General features: G+C 34.3%; 1 protein-coding gene and 1 long non-coding RNA gene across 5 annotated transcripts in view; one reads left to right on the top strand and one right to left on the bottom strand.

The window, feature by feature from the left end:
• On the top strand, positions 1-7,927 carry LOC112049354 (uncharacterized). 2 transcript variants are annotated; one of them, XR_002887085.2, is made up of 2 exons: positions 1-458; positions 7,474-7,927. It is a non-coding gene; the product is annotated as an uncharacterized LOC112049354 (long non-coding RNA). The 2 variants fall into 2 exon arrangements; XR_008252386.1 differs by lacking the exon at positions 1-458 and adding an exon at positions 1,852-3,170.
• Positions 7,928-8,078: 151 nt separating this feature from the next.
• LOC112049323 (uncharacterized) overlaps positions 8,079-13,648 on the bottom strand; it is a 32,213-nt gene continuing 26,643 nt past the window's right edge. For 2 of the 3 annotated variants that reach the window (XM_052891083.1, XM_052891084.1), the window contains 4 exons: positions 10,673-10,846; positions 10,236-10,314; positions 9,797-9,924; positions 8,079-9,555 (listed from right to left, as the gene is read on the bottom strand). In XM_052891083.1, coding sequence (XP_052747043.1) covers positions 8,578-9,555; positions 9,797-9,924; positions 10,236-10,314; positions 10,673-10,846 — 1,359 coding nt within the window. In that variant the 3' untranslated portion in view covers positions 8,079-8,577. The remainder of the gene's footprint in view (positions 9,556-9,796; positions 9,925-10,235; positions 10,315-10,672; positions 10,847-13,648) is intronic. The other variant, XR_008252382.1, reaches the window with a different exon arrangement.

Raw genomic sequence — 13,648 nt, 5'->3', positions numbered from 1 at the left:
TAACCTATTTTTTTTTACTTTTTTGTGCAAAATTTGACTGTTTTCAAATATTTTACTAAAATATCTACACCTTGATAAATAACACAAGGCAATGACTCTGTAAAAACCAATTCGGAGAAAAAACACTAAGAATATAAAGTTAAATATAAACACAACAAAAATATTGGGTCATTCCCGCAACAGCATTCCTACGTGACAATTAATTAATGTGCGATGCCAAAAACGTAAATGTAGAATTAATACTTACATCTGAATAGTTAAAACATTCGCTCCTCCGTTCATTTAGTCGTGTGCTGTCCTTTAGTACAGCGAGTAATCTCTTCGTGTGAGAAATTGTTAGAAAACCGTGCAAAATGAATCCCGGATCAGAAGGCCTCAACTTGGTCGCCACGTACTGCATCCTTCTGTTGCTGCTGATCTCTCTGTGGCTTCTCTATTCAGCATTTTAAATTGCAATTGTAAGTAATGTTTGTTTTTTACTACTGCTGTCAACGTTGTATAGAGATTTCTTCTATTTAACAGCAATATCTTGTTTCTTTTTTTTTGCTCGTCCCATTTTGCTCCTAATGTGAGAATCGCATATATTATGCATATTTTTCTTTAGAATTATATTTTGCTTTGCCACGCACAAAATGGGTTTCTACCTTTAATTTGGGAGGCTTCTAAGCAAGCGCGTCATTTTCTACCATCACACTTGGTTGTAGTCAATGGTTTAGTCTATTTATTTATACAAAAAATCTTTACAACAATTAAAATTATAATAATTTTCGCTGAAATACTACTCTGCTAAATAGTGAGAATTCATCTATTAAAATAAGTTAAATGTTTAAATGTGAATACACGACGTTTTTATAATGACGGAAAAAAATGATGTCGATAAATGATGCTGTTTCGCTTTATGAAGCGAAGTAGAAAATGAAATTGTAAAAGAAATATTACCGTTAGTTACAGAAATAAACACTCATTATTAAAACACATATTTCTGTGATGTTGGACGAGATTCAGAACTTATAATTTACATTTGAACGAAAATAGAATAGAAAATGATATTACAGGACAGAATAGAAAAGAAAAGATTTGTATGTCTCTATAATGTCGTAATGATTCGATCGTTCTATTATTGTGATTTGAATTTATGCTAATACAATTATTTTTGAGAAATAGTTCATTCTAATGTTATTATTTTGAGAAAAGTTTTAAGTAGGTATTGATTAATGTCTTAATGCTAACCTTCGATCTGTTCCCTTTTTGAGTGAAAAGAAACAATACTTATTAATATTTAGATAAAAATATATAAACTCACTTCATATAAGATCACTTCTTTTACTGTAATGAAAACAAAGATCAAATTTTCGCTTTCCCGACTTGGCCGTATATTATTTTCCATAAAATTAATTTTATTATAAATCATCAAAATATGTAACAATTTTAAAACACCTTTAGAACAACTTACACAACTTTCTTCATCATTATTAACTTTTAGACAATTCTTGCAAATCACAGAGTTATTGAGTTTTTATTAATTTATAGTTTAGAATTGATATTTCAAATTTTCGACTGCTGCAAAACGCACAAACTTGATCAAACCGTTGTGTTTTAACGATATTAACGAACAACAAAATCAACGTTCAAAAAATTAATAAAACATCCTTAAACATCGAGTCCGGCCCTGTCCGCTGACGCGCTCGCCCAACTCGAGGACCCACCATCGTCCAGTCCATCTCCACATCGCAATCATGCCGATCAACGCCGAGACGGTGAACCTCGCGGCCACCTACATGATCCTCGTGATCCTGCTGTTCTTCCTGTGGCTGCTGTACTCCGCGGTCTTCTAACACCGGCGTAAGTGGCGCTAGTGGAATATGAGTGACGTGTTCCGTGTCATCGCTTAAAGATTAAGCAGAAATGGGATTTCATATATCTAGGTTTTTAAGTTGGTTATTTTTTTCTTCATTCGGACACATGTCTATTTTTAAATTTCGAACAAGGAACGGATTTTCAGCGCATTTTTTTTCATCTACATGGTTCATCAATTTCTCCGAGTTTAATGGATCGAGTTGCAAAAGTTTTTTTAATGTCGGTGTCCTTTTCATCACAGAATATATTAATATTTTCTATGGATTCTTGCGTGTGTTTGTTAGTATTGTGGTCTATTAGATGAGAATTTTTTCAGATTTTTTCGGATTCTTGTGATTTTTAAGATCGTGGTTTAAGAAAATAGAAGATTTGAGTTATTCTTTTTTGATCGATAGATAAATCTTTGGAGATTTTCTCTTACAGTGTGCTACTTGTCAACCAATTTCTGATGACTATTGTTAATTAATTTTTGATGACTATCCTTAACTAGTTTTTGTTGACTATTTTAAATAGCTAGACACTAGATATTATAGTAAATATTTCTACAATTTGAGTGACTTGTTTGCTAATTGATTAGATTTAAAATATAGACGTGTAGATTCCTTAGGTATACTGTCTACAAATAATTGAACATTGCTATAATAGGTTGATTTTTTTTCTGAAAGTTTTGAATAAAATATAAAATCTCAGTTTTACCTAGACGAGTACTAGTTGTTGCAATTAACAGCAACCATCTAACATGAATCTTGTTCCCCACACCCCAATTTTTAATCAGGCTCTAGTTTACTTATTTAATCATCATCACCATCATTATCAGCCGATGGACGTCCACTGCTGGACATAGGCCTCTTGCATGGACTTCCAAACAAAACTTATTTAATAAATTACCAAAATTGTCCAATCAACTACAAAAGACAAGATGTGCAAAAATTGTTCAAGAAGCATCTTTAACTTGTACGAGTAGTTCAACCTTTAACTATGTTAGACTATATGGAGCGAGTCCCTATAATTAGCACTGTTTGTTGTCATTGTTATCACCGGCCCATGTCCACGACAAATCCTCTGTCAACGACAGATCTATAATTACATTCATATTTATAAATGTAGATATTTGGCGTGCGATAGGGGCGTGGCGCGTAGGCGCTCCGGCGAGTGGAGACATTTTCGTGTCACTAGCCAGTTTTCTGGAGCCGTTTGTCCAGTGAAGGCGTCCGTCATGCCGCACCACGAGACCACCAGCCTCATCGCCACCTACCTCATCCTGGTGCTGCTCCTGGCCAGTCTGTGGTTGCTCTACTCGGGGATGTTCTGAGGTGCTATTTCTATATTTTTGATCTTCGATTTCGATTTCTATTGTCTAGAAATCTTTTCCTGCAATTTGGTTAGATGGAGTTCCAACAAGTTCTAGGTCAGCACAAAATGTATTGTATTCTAAAATACAGATAGTTATTTCTAAACGGTGTCTTTCTTATATTATCTCTGTTACATCTACTTCTTGTGCAATTTCCTTTGAATACTATCCAATATTTTTACTAATACTTTAAATACTGACATATACAATACTTTCTTTTACAACTATTTCCAACTTTGATACCTTAACGTGGCAAAACATCATTAATAACATTTATTATTTTATTATTGAGCCGTGATAGCCCAGTGGATATGACCTCTGCCTCCAATTCCGGAGGGCGTTTGTCTGGGGCTTGCACCTTCAAATTTTCAGTTGTATGCATTTTAAAAAATTAAATCACGTGTCTGAAACGGTGAAGGAAAAATATCGTGAAACCCCCTGCATACCTGAGAGTTATCTTAATTGTCTACGTATGTAAAGTCTACCGCATTGGGCTAGCGTTGTGTACTATGGGCCTAACCCCTCTCATTCTGTGAGGAGATTTGTGATCAGCAGTGAGCCGAATGTGGGTTGATAATTATTCTTTCATTTCATTAATTCTTGTGTAGTTAGTACAAACAGGTAGATCCAATCCCACTCTATTAGTATCTTCAAATAATTTTCATTGCATCAAATTTCCTTGGAAAATTATATTTTTAACGATGTATCGGTCGGTAATAAAAATTGTGATGCGGTGACCAGTTCCTTTAATCATAAACACTTGATACTTGGCAACGTTTTCGTATAAAATGTAAAACATAAACCACAAGACTACGCGTCATTAAATATAAGAATTCGCTTCTCGTGCAAAATCAAAATCGAATATAAAATGTGCAATCATTTTTAATTATAGAAGATCATAAACAATATTCTTTGAAACTTTATGATCCTATGTTTAGATAAAAAACATAATACTTCTAATAATAATATTTGTTATACACATAAGTGTTGTGTATTTGAAAAAGATAAAGTTATTAGAGCTTCATTAAATTTTACTACGGCTAGGAACATCCATAAATCTAATCCGACTTTTGAAATGATATATTACGAGTATAGATCGACATAAAGACAGTTGAAAAACTTTTCCGCTTACAAGGAAAAGTGTAGAAAGCTGACAGCCTACTTTCAACAATGGAGAGGCATTTTGTGAAGAAGAGTATACATCAAATTTAAACTCGTTCAAGTAGAAGCTTTACAAGAGTTTTTGGAAATTCCAGTCTGCCTTTTGCTGGCCAGCGTTTATCAAAATTGCATCGAAACAAGCCAAAATAAACTCTGTTTTCCATAAGCTTGTATTATCTGCTGCAGAGGAATGCAGAAAACTAAGCACTTGTAGACAAGCACCTAACCATCAATTGTATAGCAATAACCAAGCACCAAGCAACAACCAGCAAAATTGATTAATATAATTATTTATGTCTCCTACGTAACAAATTGATTATTGGAGAAACGTAACAGATTTAATATAATATTTAATTGATCCGAAAAAATGTTTTTAAATAGAAGTATTCTCATATTTAAAATAAAAAATGCAATGAAGTTCTGAAAAACGGAGATTATTTCATGCAAAACGGAGATGATTTCATTCAACCAGATGACACAGAAACCAAACTCAGATTCGGTACTCATTGCAAAGCGGCTATAAATGAGCGCGGCGCCTGCGTCTCCTCTTGAAAACATAACATTCCCCTGTCTAAAATTATCTACATTCTACATAATTCCACTGAAACTACAAACTCTGCGTCCACTGTACCTATAGCATCGCCTCTCGCAATCAAACATGCGGGCACTTTTTCTGCCGATTGTACATCTGCCAAAACTCTTATACGTATCAAAACATTTACGCTTAGTGTAAACATGTTATTTGCCAGAAATAAGATTTTGTAAAGTGGATCAACATATTTTCTAAATATATGATTTATACTGACCGATACCGGAAGGCCATTGGCCTAAAGTAAGTGGATTGCGTAGCTTTGACTGAAAGCTGTCTTAACATCTTTTTAAAAATGGCTACTGGTCATATTACTGTTTTGATTATTCATATATATTATATAATTGAGTTTACAAATCAAAGGTTGCAAAAAATTTCCATTATTTTTTAGTTTACGTTAAAGATAAATTATTAAATAGTCACCCAAGTAAATAGTATACTATATCGAAACTATCTTATTGAATATCTTGTGTTCTATATTTTTGTGAAAAAAATGCTGTTTCTTATTAAACTAAAAATAACAGGCAATTTTAAAGTACTTTAAAGTTTAATGCATCGATCACTGAATTTTTGATATTTACAAAAATTGCTGTCATTGATTGATGAGCATTTTTGTGCTGACTAAAACACATATTATTAAAAACTAAATTTACACTTAATGCTATCGTTTTATCTCTAAACGCTTCCGATCTTTTATATCACCAAAAATTCAATACAAACAAATGACTTTTAAATACTTTAAATACTATCTGAAGATAAATTGTCGGGTGGCACGCCAAGCGCCAATTTAATTAATTACAATTAGTACAAATTGATGAACATAAAGATTTGTTGTCTAATATTAATTTGTCTCTGTTAATCTTGTCTGCGATCACTTTAGCTCAATATATGAGACGTTAAATGACTGAAACTTTTTGCGATTTGCGAATAATGCGATTAAATCTTCAGAGACTACTATTGTTACAATTGAATGGCCTTTTCTCTTGAGATATGACGACGGAAGAGCTTGGAATACGTCTTCAGAGAATTTAATGGAAGTGAAATTTTAATAATGAACGGATTACAGATGGAACGAAAAGTTAAGTAAAAGTTAGATGCACTAATTTCACAAATTAAGCAAATCGTCCAAAACACGAATTCAGTTTGTAGTTTGAGCAAAAATTTTCGGCCTAAATAAAAAAATATATATGATCATGCTTATATCAAAGGACCTATACCAAAATATACTATTTTTTGAGTTAGAACAATATTATTACAAATACTAATCATTGTTAAACTTTGCAATAGGTAAATAAACAAAGTGTTAATGAACATTGGTCTTCAAAAGCATGTTTACAGCACACATTATTCAAAACTAAGCCGACACACAACAGTTCTTATTGTACCAAGTTTATGACGTTTGGCCCCACTTCACTCGACCTCTAGCCAGACCGAGATAAAATTACAGACAATAAAAAATGATCAAAGCTTTACTGATCACTCTGAATATTTTTAAAAACATCTTAGAGACTGCTCAGATGGCAGAACACATCAATTACGCCCGTCTACTTCTACAAAAAATGAATACTTTTGAGAAAGCGTCAAAGGATTGACGCATTTCTTGCAATAAATCATGCATGTTGTTTCGACAGACTGTCGAAAGTGGATTTCAAAATGAAGCCAAACCGATGTTAATACAGAGTTCTATTTTAATCTTGTTTAATGAAGGCGTCCTTGCCCTTCTCTATATAACATAAGATTGTCAAGGTGGAATAACTATAGCAAGAATGGGGTACCTAATGATAAAAAGCGAACCTCCTTGTACTCAACTTTTGGTCAGGACTGTTTAAATTGGTGTTCATTTGGTAGGCTGTAGAAATAACTACCTATATAGTCGCTGATAGTGATATAACACACTAAAGAAATTCGGTTGCAACTTTCCAGTTTCAATTTTCAAATATTTAGATGCTGATATTTTCAGTTCTGCGTATAACGTGACAAATATTTCAATACTTTGAGACTAACATTAGAAACGAAATAAAAAAGAACATTATTCTTAATGTTTGCCACGTAGCCATCGGAAACAGAGCTTCCAAATATCAGCACGCGTCATATCCAGTTCTCACTAGTCACGAGCTAGCGGGAACGCAAATAGTTCTGGCCGTTCTATTCATAAATTACATGTTATAGCGACATTCATTTCGCTAATAAAATTTAACATTCCGTATTTTTTTTGTTTTACAGAATGATTTGTATGAAAATAGATTATCGTGTTAGTAATAGTAATAATAATAAAATGCGTGCAAGCTGGATACGATTAGCTCAAGACTAAAGCTCCGTAGCCCGTAGAAGTTAGCAGGCCTTTGTGCAACAGTGGATGCCCATCGACTAATAATGATATTAGAATACAATTAGTCCTCATTAGGTTTAGTATGGGCTTAATAAAAGAAAAATACAACCCATGAGACAAATGAATCCTAAACATAATTAAGGTATAAGAAAAATTAAAATATAATGCTAATTATTTTTGTTTCAGACATGGTCAGAGCAAGACAAATATAGAGACCAATACAAAATGGCGGATAGACGAACGCTGTAAAAAAATACATTTAATTTTAAGAAACCGTAATTTTAGTATTAAGTTAACTCTATTATAAGCAATGATGTATACACCCAAGCATTTATACAAAGCGAACATGAATCACGGACCATCAAGGGGAAGGAGCTCAATGTTACTCGGATACTTCGAAATCGGGATTTTATTTGTAAGCAAGCGAAACACCACAGGCACAGTGCTGGGCATTCCAAGTTAATTAAAAACTAAAAATGTATTACATAAAACATGAAAGACAACTATTTAAATCGTCAACATAACATCCAGTGAAATTATGTTATTGTAACATGTTTTGTCGTTTGGTGCAGTTCGACTATTTTAGAATGTTATTACTTATTTGTTGTTAAGAACTAAGTTTTTGTAATAAAGTTTTTTTAAGAAATATCAGCGTTCCAGCTTGCGTTTTATTGTCTTTTTTATTACGTTCTAAATCGCCGAGAAAGAAAATACACAGTTGTAAATTAGAAGGTTGTTAAAGAACGCAGCAACCATTCTTGCATAAGTAAATCAACATTTAGCATGTGATAAATGTGGCATTGTTGTGATTTGAAATATTGTAAAAAACTAGTGTAGCTTTCTATAAAACTGGAGTCCGGTAGATAGCCAAATGGTCATGAACGGTATGCCGAAATAGAGTTTACTGTTGGCCTCCGTCCAAATATACATTCAGTAATTCATAAACAAGACTTATTTAATCAGCAACCGTGAATGAACATACATTACATTTTGATGACAGATTGATTTCAGCTACCATATCAATTATAAGATACGATGTGTAATTAGACGAAGATTTACTTTCATATTGTGGAGGTTTCAGGTATAAGCGACGACGTGGATACGAGTATTTTGAAAAGCTAATATTTTTTTCAAATAATAGAGTAATAAAACGACGAATGTAGTTAGGTAATTTTATATATTTGGAAATAACGTTTGTTTTTTAACATTTTTAATGAAGTAAAATAACATATTTCGCTATATTTTAGGTAACATAGTTATATATTTTTCTAATTATAAAAATAAAAAGTACTATTTTTTGGACTCAGGATTAGGTATTTTATCGGCTTTATTAGATAAATTTTGTTCACTCGATGATTCTGAAGGCGATTTTGAAACCTTATCAATTTGAGGTCTTTGTGTTACACAATCAAGTGATTCCAAGTCTCTCTCATCAGTAGACAAATCCCTTACTGGTTGCAATTCATAGCTTTCTGTAGGACGAGAGTCTGGATTATCTTCAATTCGGACGCGAGACTTCAGACCTCTGCTTATCGCCGACTCTTTGAGTTTTCCTGTAGAGGTTATTTGTTTGGAAAAAAATTTGTTTGGAAGCCAACTTGGTCTATCTCTATTTATTTGTTGTTGTATGTATTCTTCAACACTTTCCATTAATTGACTTGATTGTTTTTGTATAGAAAAAGTCGATTCTTTTTCTTCATTTATATTATCTTGTTTATCTAAAGTTACCGGCTCATTGGAAATTATATTATCATTTAGCATTGCTCTTTTTGATGTAGTAGGAGCCATATTTAATTGAGATTCTTCTGATGCTGACTTTAAAGCTCGTGATTTTGGTGGTTGGTCGGCATTTTTACTACACAAATCTAGAGAAGAGGTGTTGGTACGAGCTGGCCACATGTATGGTTTATCAACAGATTCTAATCTTATGTCTCTTGTACTTACCTCTCGTGGCAGTAGGTTTAATACTGATCTCTCTCTTCGTAAACTCATCTCATTGGGAGGACTATATTCAGATGACGATGGTCCAGTTTTAGGACTTTTAGGCGGTACAGCATCCTTCGGCGTAGAGCTACCTGAATTATTCTTATCATCTCCATAGTGATCATCATCTGTACCAGTGATAATATTTTTGTAAATAGCTTGCTTGCTTTTTGGAAAATGTTGCAATAGATCTTCCCAATCGTTCAAATACAAAGTAAGTACTTGCGATTTTGTGGCGGTTATGTATGATTTCGCATATGGCACATCGTAAAGAAGACCCTGCATCTAAAAAAGCAACAACATAAACTTAAGAAACGATCGCTAAAAGATCACACTGTCGCTTGTAGATATGTTAAACTTGAAAAAGAATATTTGCCATATATGGTAAATATTCCCGTTTCTCTCCAATAAGTCGAAAAGATTGTCTCGAGAGGAAATCAAAGTCAAAACCTTTCGATGTTGAGTACGCTCCCTTTACCTACTGCGCAGCTGTTGACACTTTGTAAGTATATATAAATATACCTACCTGCCCAAAATGTTCTCCAGCGGCATATAATTTAGTTTTGGTGTCATTTTCGCATGTCTCAGTCACTCGTCCCGAGTGTATGATGTACATAGAGTCGGTTATTTCACCTTCCTTGACGACATACATATCTGAAATCCACAATTTATTTTGTCAATCAATGCTTGTGGTCGCATCAGCATAAATAACTTCGGGTCAGCTAATGGCAACGAGCAGTTAGCAGTACTTATCTGCACGCCGGTCTAGTGGCTGGACCCACAGAGGTCCTGGGTTCGATTCCCAGATTTGGTGTTAATTTGGGAATTTAGTGAGAGGTAAATAAAAATTTTTAAAATACAGATATATTATAATCAGAATTAATCATAGTTAAACAAGAACTTTCTTGAAACAACGTAAAGACATACCTAAACGTAATATTGCATCGCTTAAGTAAAAACATTACCTTCAATGTAAGTGTATAGCTTCATAAACCCTACAAGCTGGCGAAGGAAGGCGGGCTCGCAGTCTTTGAATAGGAAATTCTATAATATAAGTATGAAAATCAGAAAAAATATGAATGAATAAAAACCTACAACTTCTAAACATTAGAATCCAGCATCAAATCCCTGCGACTCGCCGGATTAAAGTATTCCTTAATTAGGTCTATCTTTAGAGTTTGAGCTTTGCGATCCTTTAATGCGAATGTTTATCTCTTACGTTTTCACTCCTAAATCGCTCAACCAATATGTTAAATAAATAGTTCTTTCACGAAAAGCTATCAACGAATAACGCAGGCTATAATATATTATCCCCGTATTTTAACGGTAACATGAACAACACGCTATGCTACGAGCTGTCTTCGGTGTTATTTTTTTTACCACAAACACTACTGCTGCTCACATTAGTAAGGTGATGCAAGTAAGCAGCAGACATTATCTTCAGCTTGAGGCAGTTGGGTGCCGTGGTGAGGAAGAACGGGAGCTGGAGTCCCCGAGAACTGCGCCAAAGATGCAGAGAGTACCTGTTCACCGCTGCTACCAAGTTCCTGGACACGCGGTTGTTTTTCAAAAATTCCTGGAATTTTGTATGGAGTTACCGTCTGGTTATTAGGGTTACAAATAGGGGGTAGTACAAAAACGAACCACTCACTTAAGACATAGACAAATATTTAACGACAAGCTTAAATATTTTATGATATTTTTTTTAATGCTAGATCCCAAAAAACAATGTTCGGAACCCTCGTCACGCGAGTTCAACTCGCACTTGTCCGGTTTTCTTACTTTAATTACTCGACAGCGTCAGAAGGAGGGTAATGCTTTTTTACATTTATCAATCATACTCGTATAGCCACTTGGCTGCAATTTCCCCAGCAGGTTTTTCCGTAAGTCGATTTCAGAAAAGAAAAGCAACCAAACTCATTTGATTGGAAGTAGCTAGAAAAAGAATATAGAAGAAATATTTTATTTATAATTAAATCAATTTTCTGAGTAAAACATGTTAATATGATGACTTTATTTTTTAAAGATTAAACTAATAACCCTGAGCCCTGACGATGTTATGATGATGAAGTATATAAAGATTGCTTCTTGGGTTATGAAATGCCGTTAGAAGTCGTTTTCCGAATTAATACCAAACATTATTGAAGCTTTCAAAACACGGTTCGAAATAATTTAGTATCTTAGTATTTTTTAAACCACAAAAAATCGCACACACACACCCTTTCTTAGTGAGATCAGAAAGAACATAATTAGAACTATTCTATTTATAAAAGGTGCAGAATTTTCAAAAATGCCCGATCTTTCTAGTATCTACTTTAATCTTTTTTCACTTAATAATGACACAAAATTACTAAACCGATTTTCAAGAAAATAAAACCAATGGACCAATGTTTTTAAAACAAAAAAAAATTCAAAATCTATACTTATAATAAATCTGTAGAGAGGTCAATTCTGTACATGAAATATTTTTCCAAAATAACTATCAGGGGGTGATTAGTGATAGATACTAATGCCAAAAATGCAATCAGTAAAATTTTTGTCTGTCTGTCTGTCTGTCTGTCTGTCTGTCTGTCTGTCTGTCTGTCTGTATGTTCTTTATAGAAACAAAAACTACTGGACGGATTTTAACGAAACTTGGTACAATTATTCAACATACTCCTGGGCAGGTTATAGTATACTTTTCATTACGCTACCATCAATAGGAGCAGAGTAGTGAAGAGAAATGTTGAGAAAACGGGAGAAGTTACGCAATTTTTTAAGATTCCGTCGCGTGTACAGCCTTAATGGTTAAAGCTACATAGAAATCATGTATTGCGGAAATGTTCTCCTTAAAATTATCTATAAAAACACAACAGCATACATATGTCTATCTTTTATGGTTGACTTACAATAACACGTGTAACTCCCGATAGCTTAGCAGTTCGGAGCTTTCTAATTATATTTGTCTACTCTTATGTTTATAACACTCATCAGTCATCCCTAATAAGAAAGTTAACATTATTACCTATTCAATAAAAAAAGAATCATAAAAATCGGTAGAGAAACACCAAAGTTATACATGAAATACGCTAAGCCATCGCGCGTGAATACTAATTCATGCAGTAAGGATTATTTTTGTGTAACGGTTGCCGCGCTCGACGCGACTCGCGGTGGGAGGAATAAATAAAGAAGTGCAGCCTTAATGAGTAGGACAGGGGTAGGGTAGGGTAGGGTAGGGGTAGGGCAGGGGTAGGGTAGGGTAGGGTAGGGGTAGGGCAGGGGTAGGGTAGGGTAGGGGTAGGGTAGTGGTAGGGTAGGGGTAGGGTTGGGATAGGGTAGGGGTAGTTGAAAGTTTACAAAGACTTTCACGCGGACGAAGTCGCGGGCGTCCGCTAGTGAGTTAATAAATGACGAAGTGATGAGGCAACAAATATTAAAAAAGGAAACTAAAAAAAATTAAAAAAAAAATAAAAAGTAAAAAAAGTATTCGTACGTTAAGGTATTCCCGACTTATTAAAAAAAAAATCGAGTATAATATTGATCACAACATATTTTTAATTCGGCAGTATTATATGTCTCGCAGGGACCACGGGGAATAAACGTTCTATTTCTGTACCAGATGGAATTTTAACAAACACAAAACTCGATATTAAAGATATCGTAAAGATAAGTAATTTATGTACGCAACCGAATAAAAATAGCATTTCTGTATTGACGCGAAGCTGGGAGCAGTTTGGGTCGAGCTGATTTAAAGCAATCCAAATAATCGGTTGTTCATTAACCCGTCGCCGATGATGGATGTGTTTGGTTTGGACACCGGCCGCGTCTGGGCTCTGGTATTTTGGTTTTGACAAATGGCTTATGCGATAAACATTTAATGTTTAACAAATCTATTACTTTCGATAGCCAAATTATTATATTTATGTCAGACCGGCGATGATAGAACTGAGTCGTTTAAAATGCTAGAGATTCAACTGAGAAAGATAAATTTATTGGACGGTAATTTACATTTTGTTCTCATCTATAAATGCAAAAGGTCATCCATCACGAAATTTCGAAGTCTACTTAACGTACAAAGATGAAATTTGGCAGGGAGGTGGTATACAGTTAGTCGTCGTCATCAACCCATATTCGGCTCACTGCTGATCTCGAGTCTCCTCTCAGAATGAGAGGGGTAAAGCCAATAGTCCACCACGCTGGCCCAATGCGGATTGGCAGACTTCACACACGCAGATAATTAAGATAATTCTCTGGTATGCAGGTTTCCTCACGATGTTTTCCTTCAGCGATTGAGACACGTGATATTTAATTTCTTAAAATGCACACAACTGAAAAGTTGAAGGTGCATGCCCCGGACCGGATTTGAACCCACACCCTCCGGAATCAAAGGCAGAGGTCA

The sequence above is a fragment of the Bicyclus anynana genome, chromosome 3 (assembly GCF_947172395.1).
Source record: "Bicyclus anynana chromosome 3, ilBicAnyn1.1, whole genome shotgun sequence".
Lineage (NCBI taxonomy): Eukaryota > Metazoa > Arthropoda > Insecta > Lepidoptera > Nymphalidae > Bicyclus > Bicyclus anynana.
The sequence above is the reverse complement of the archived record's forward strand: the minus strand, read 5'-3'. Positions and strand labels throughout refer to the sequence as shown.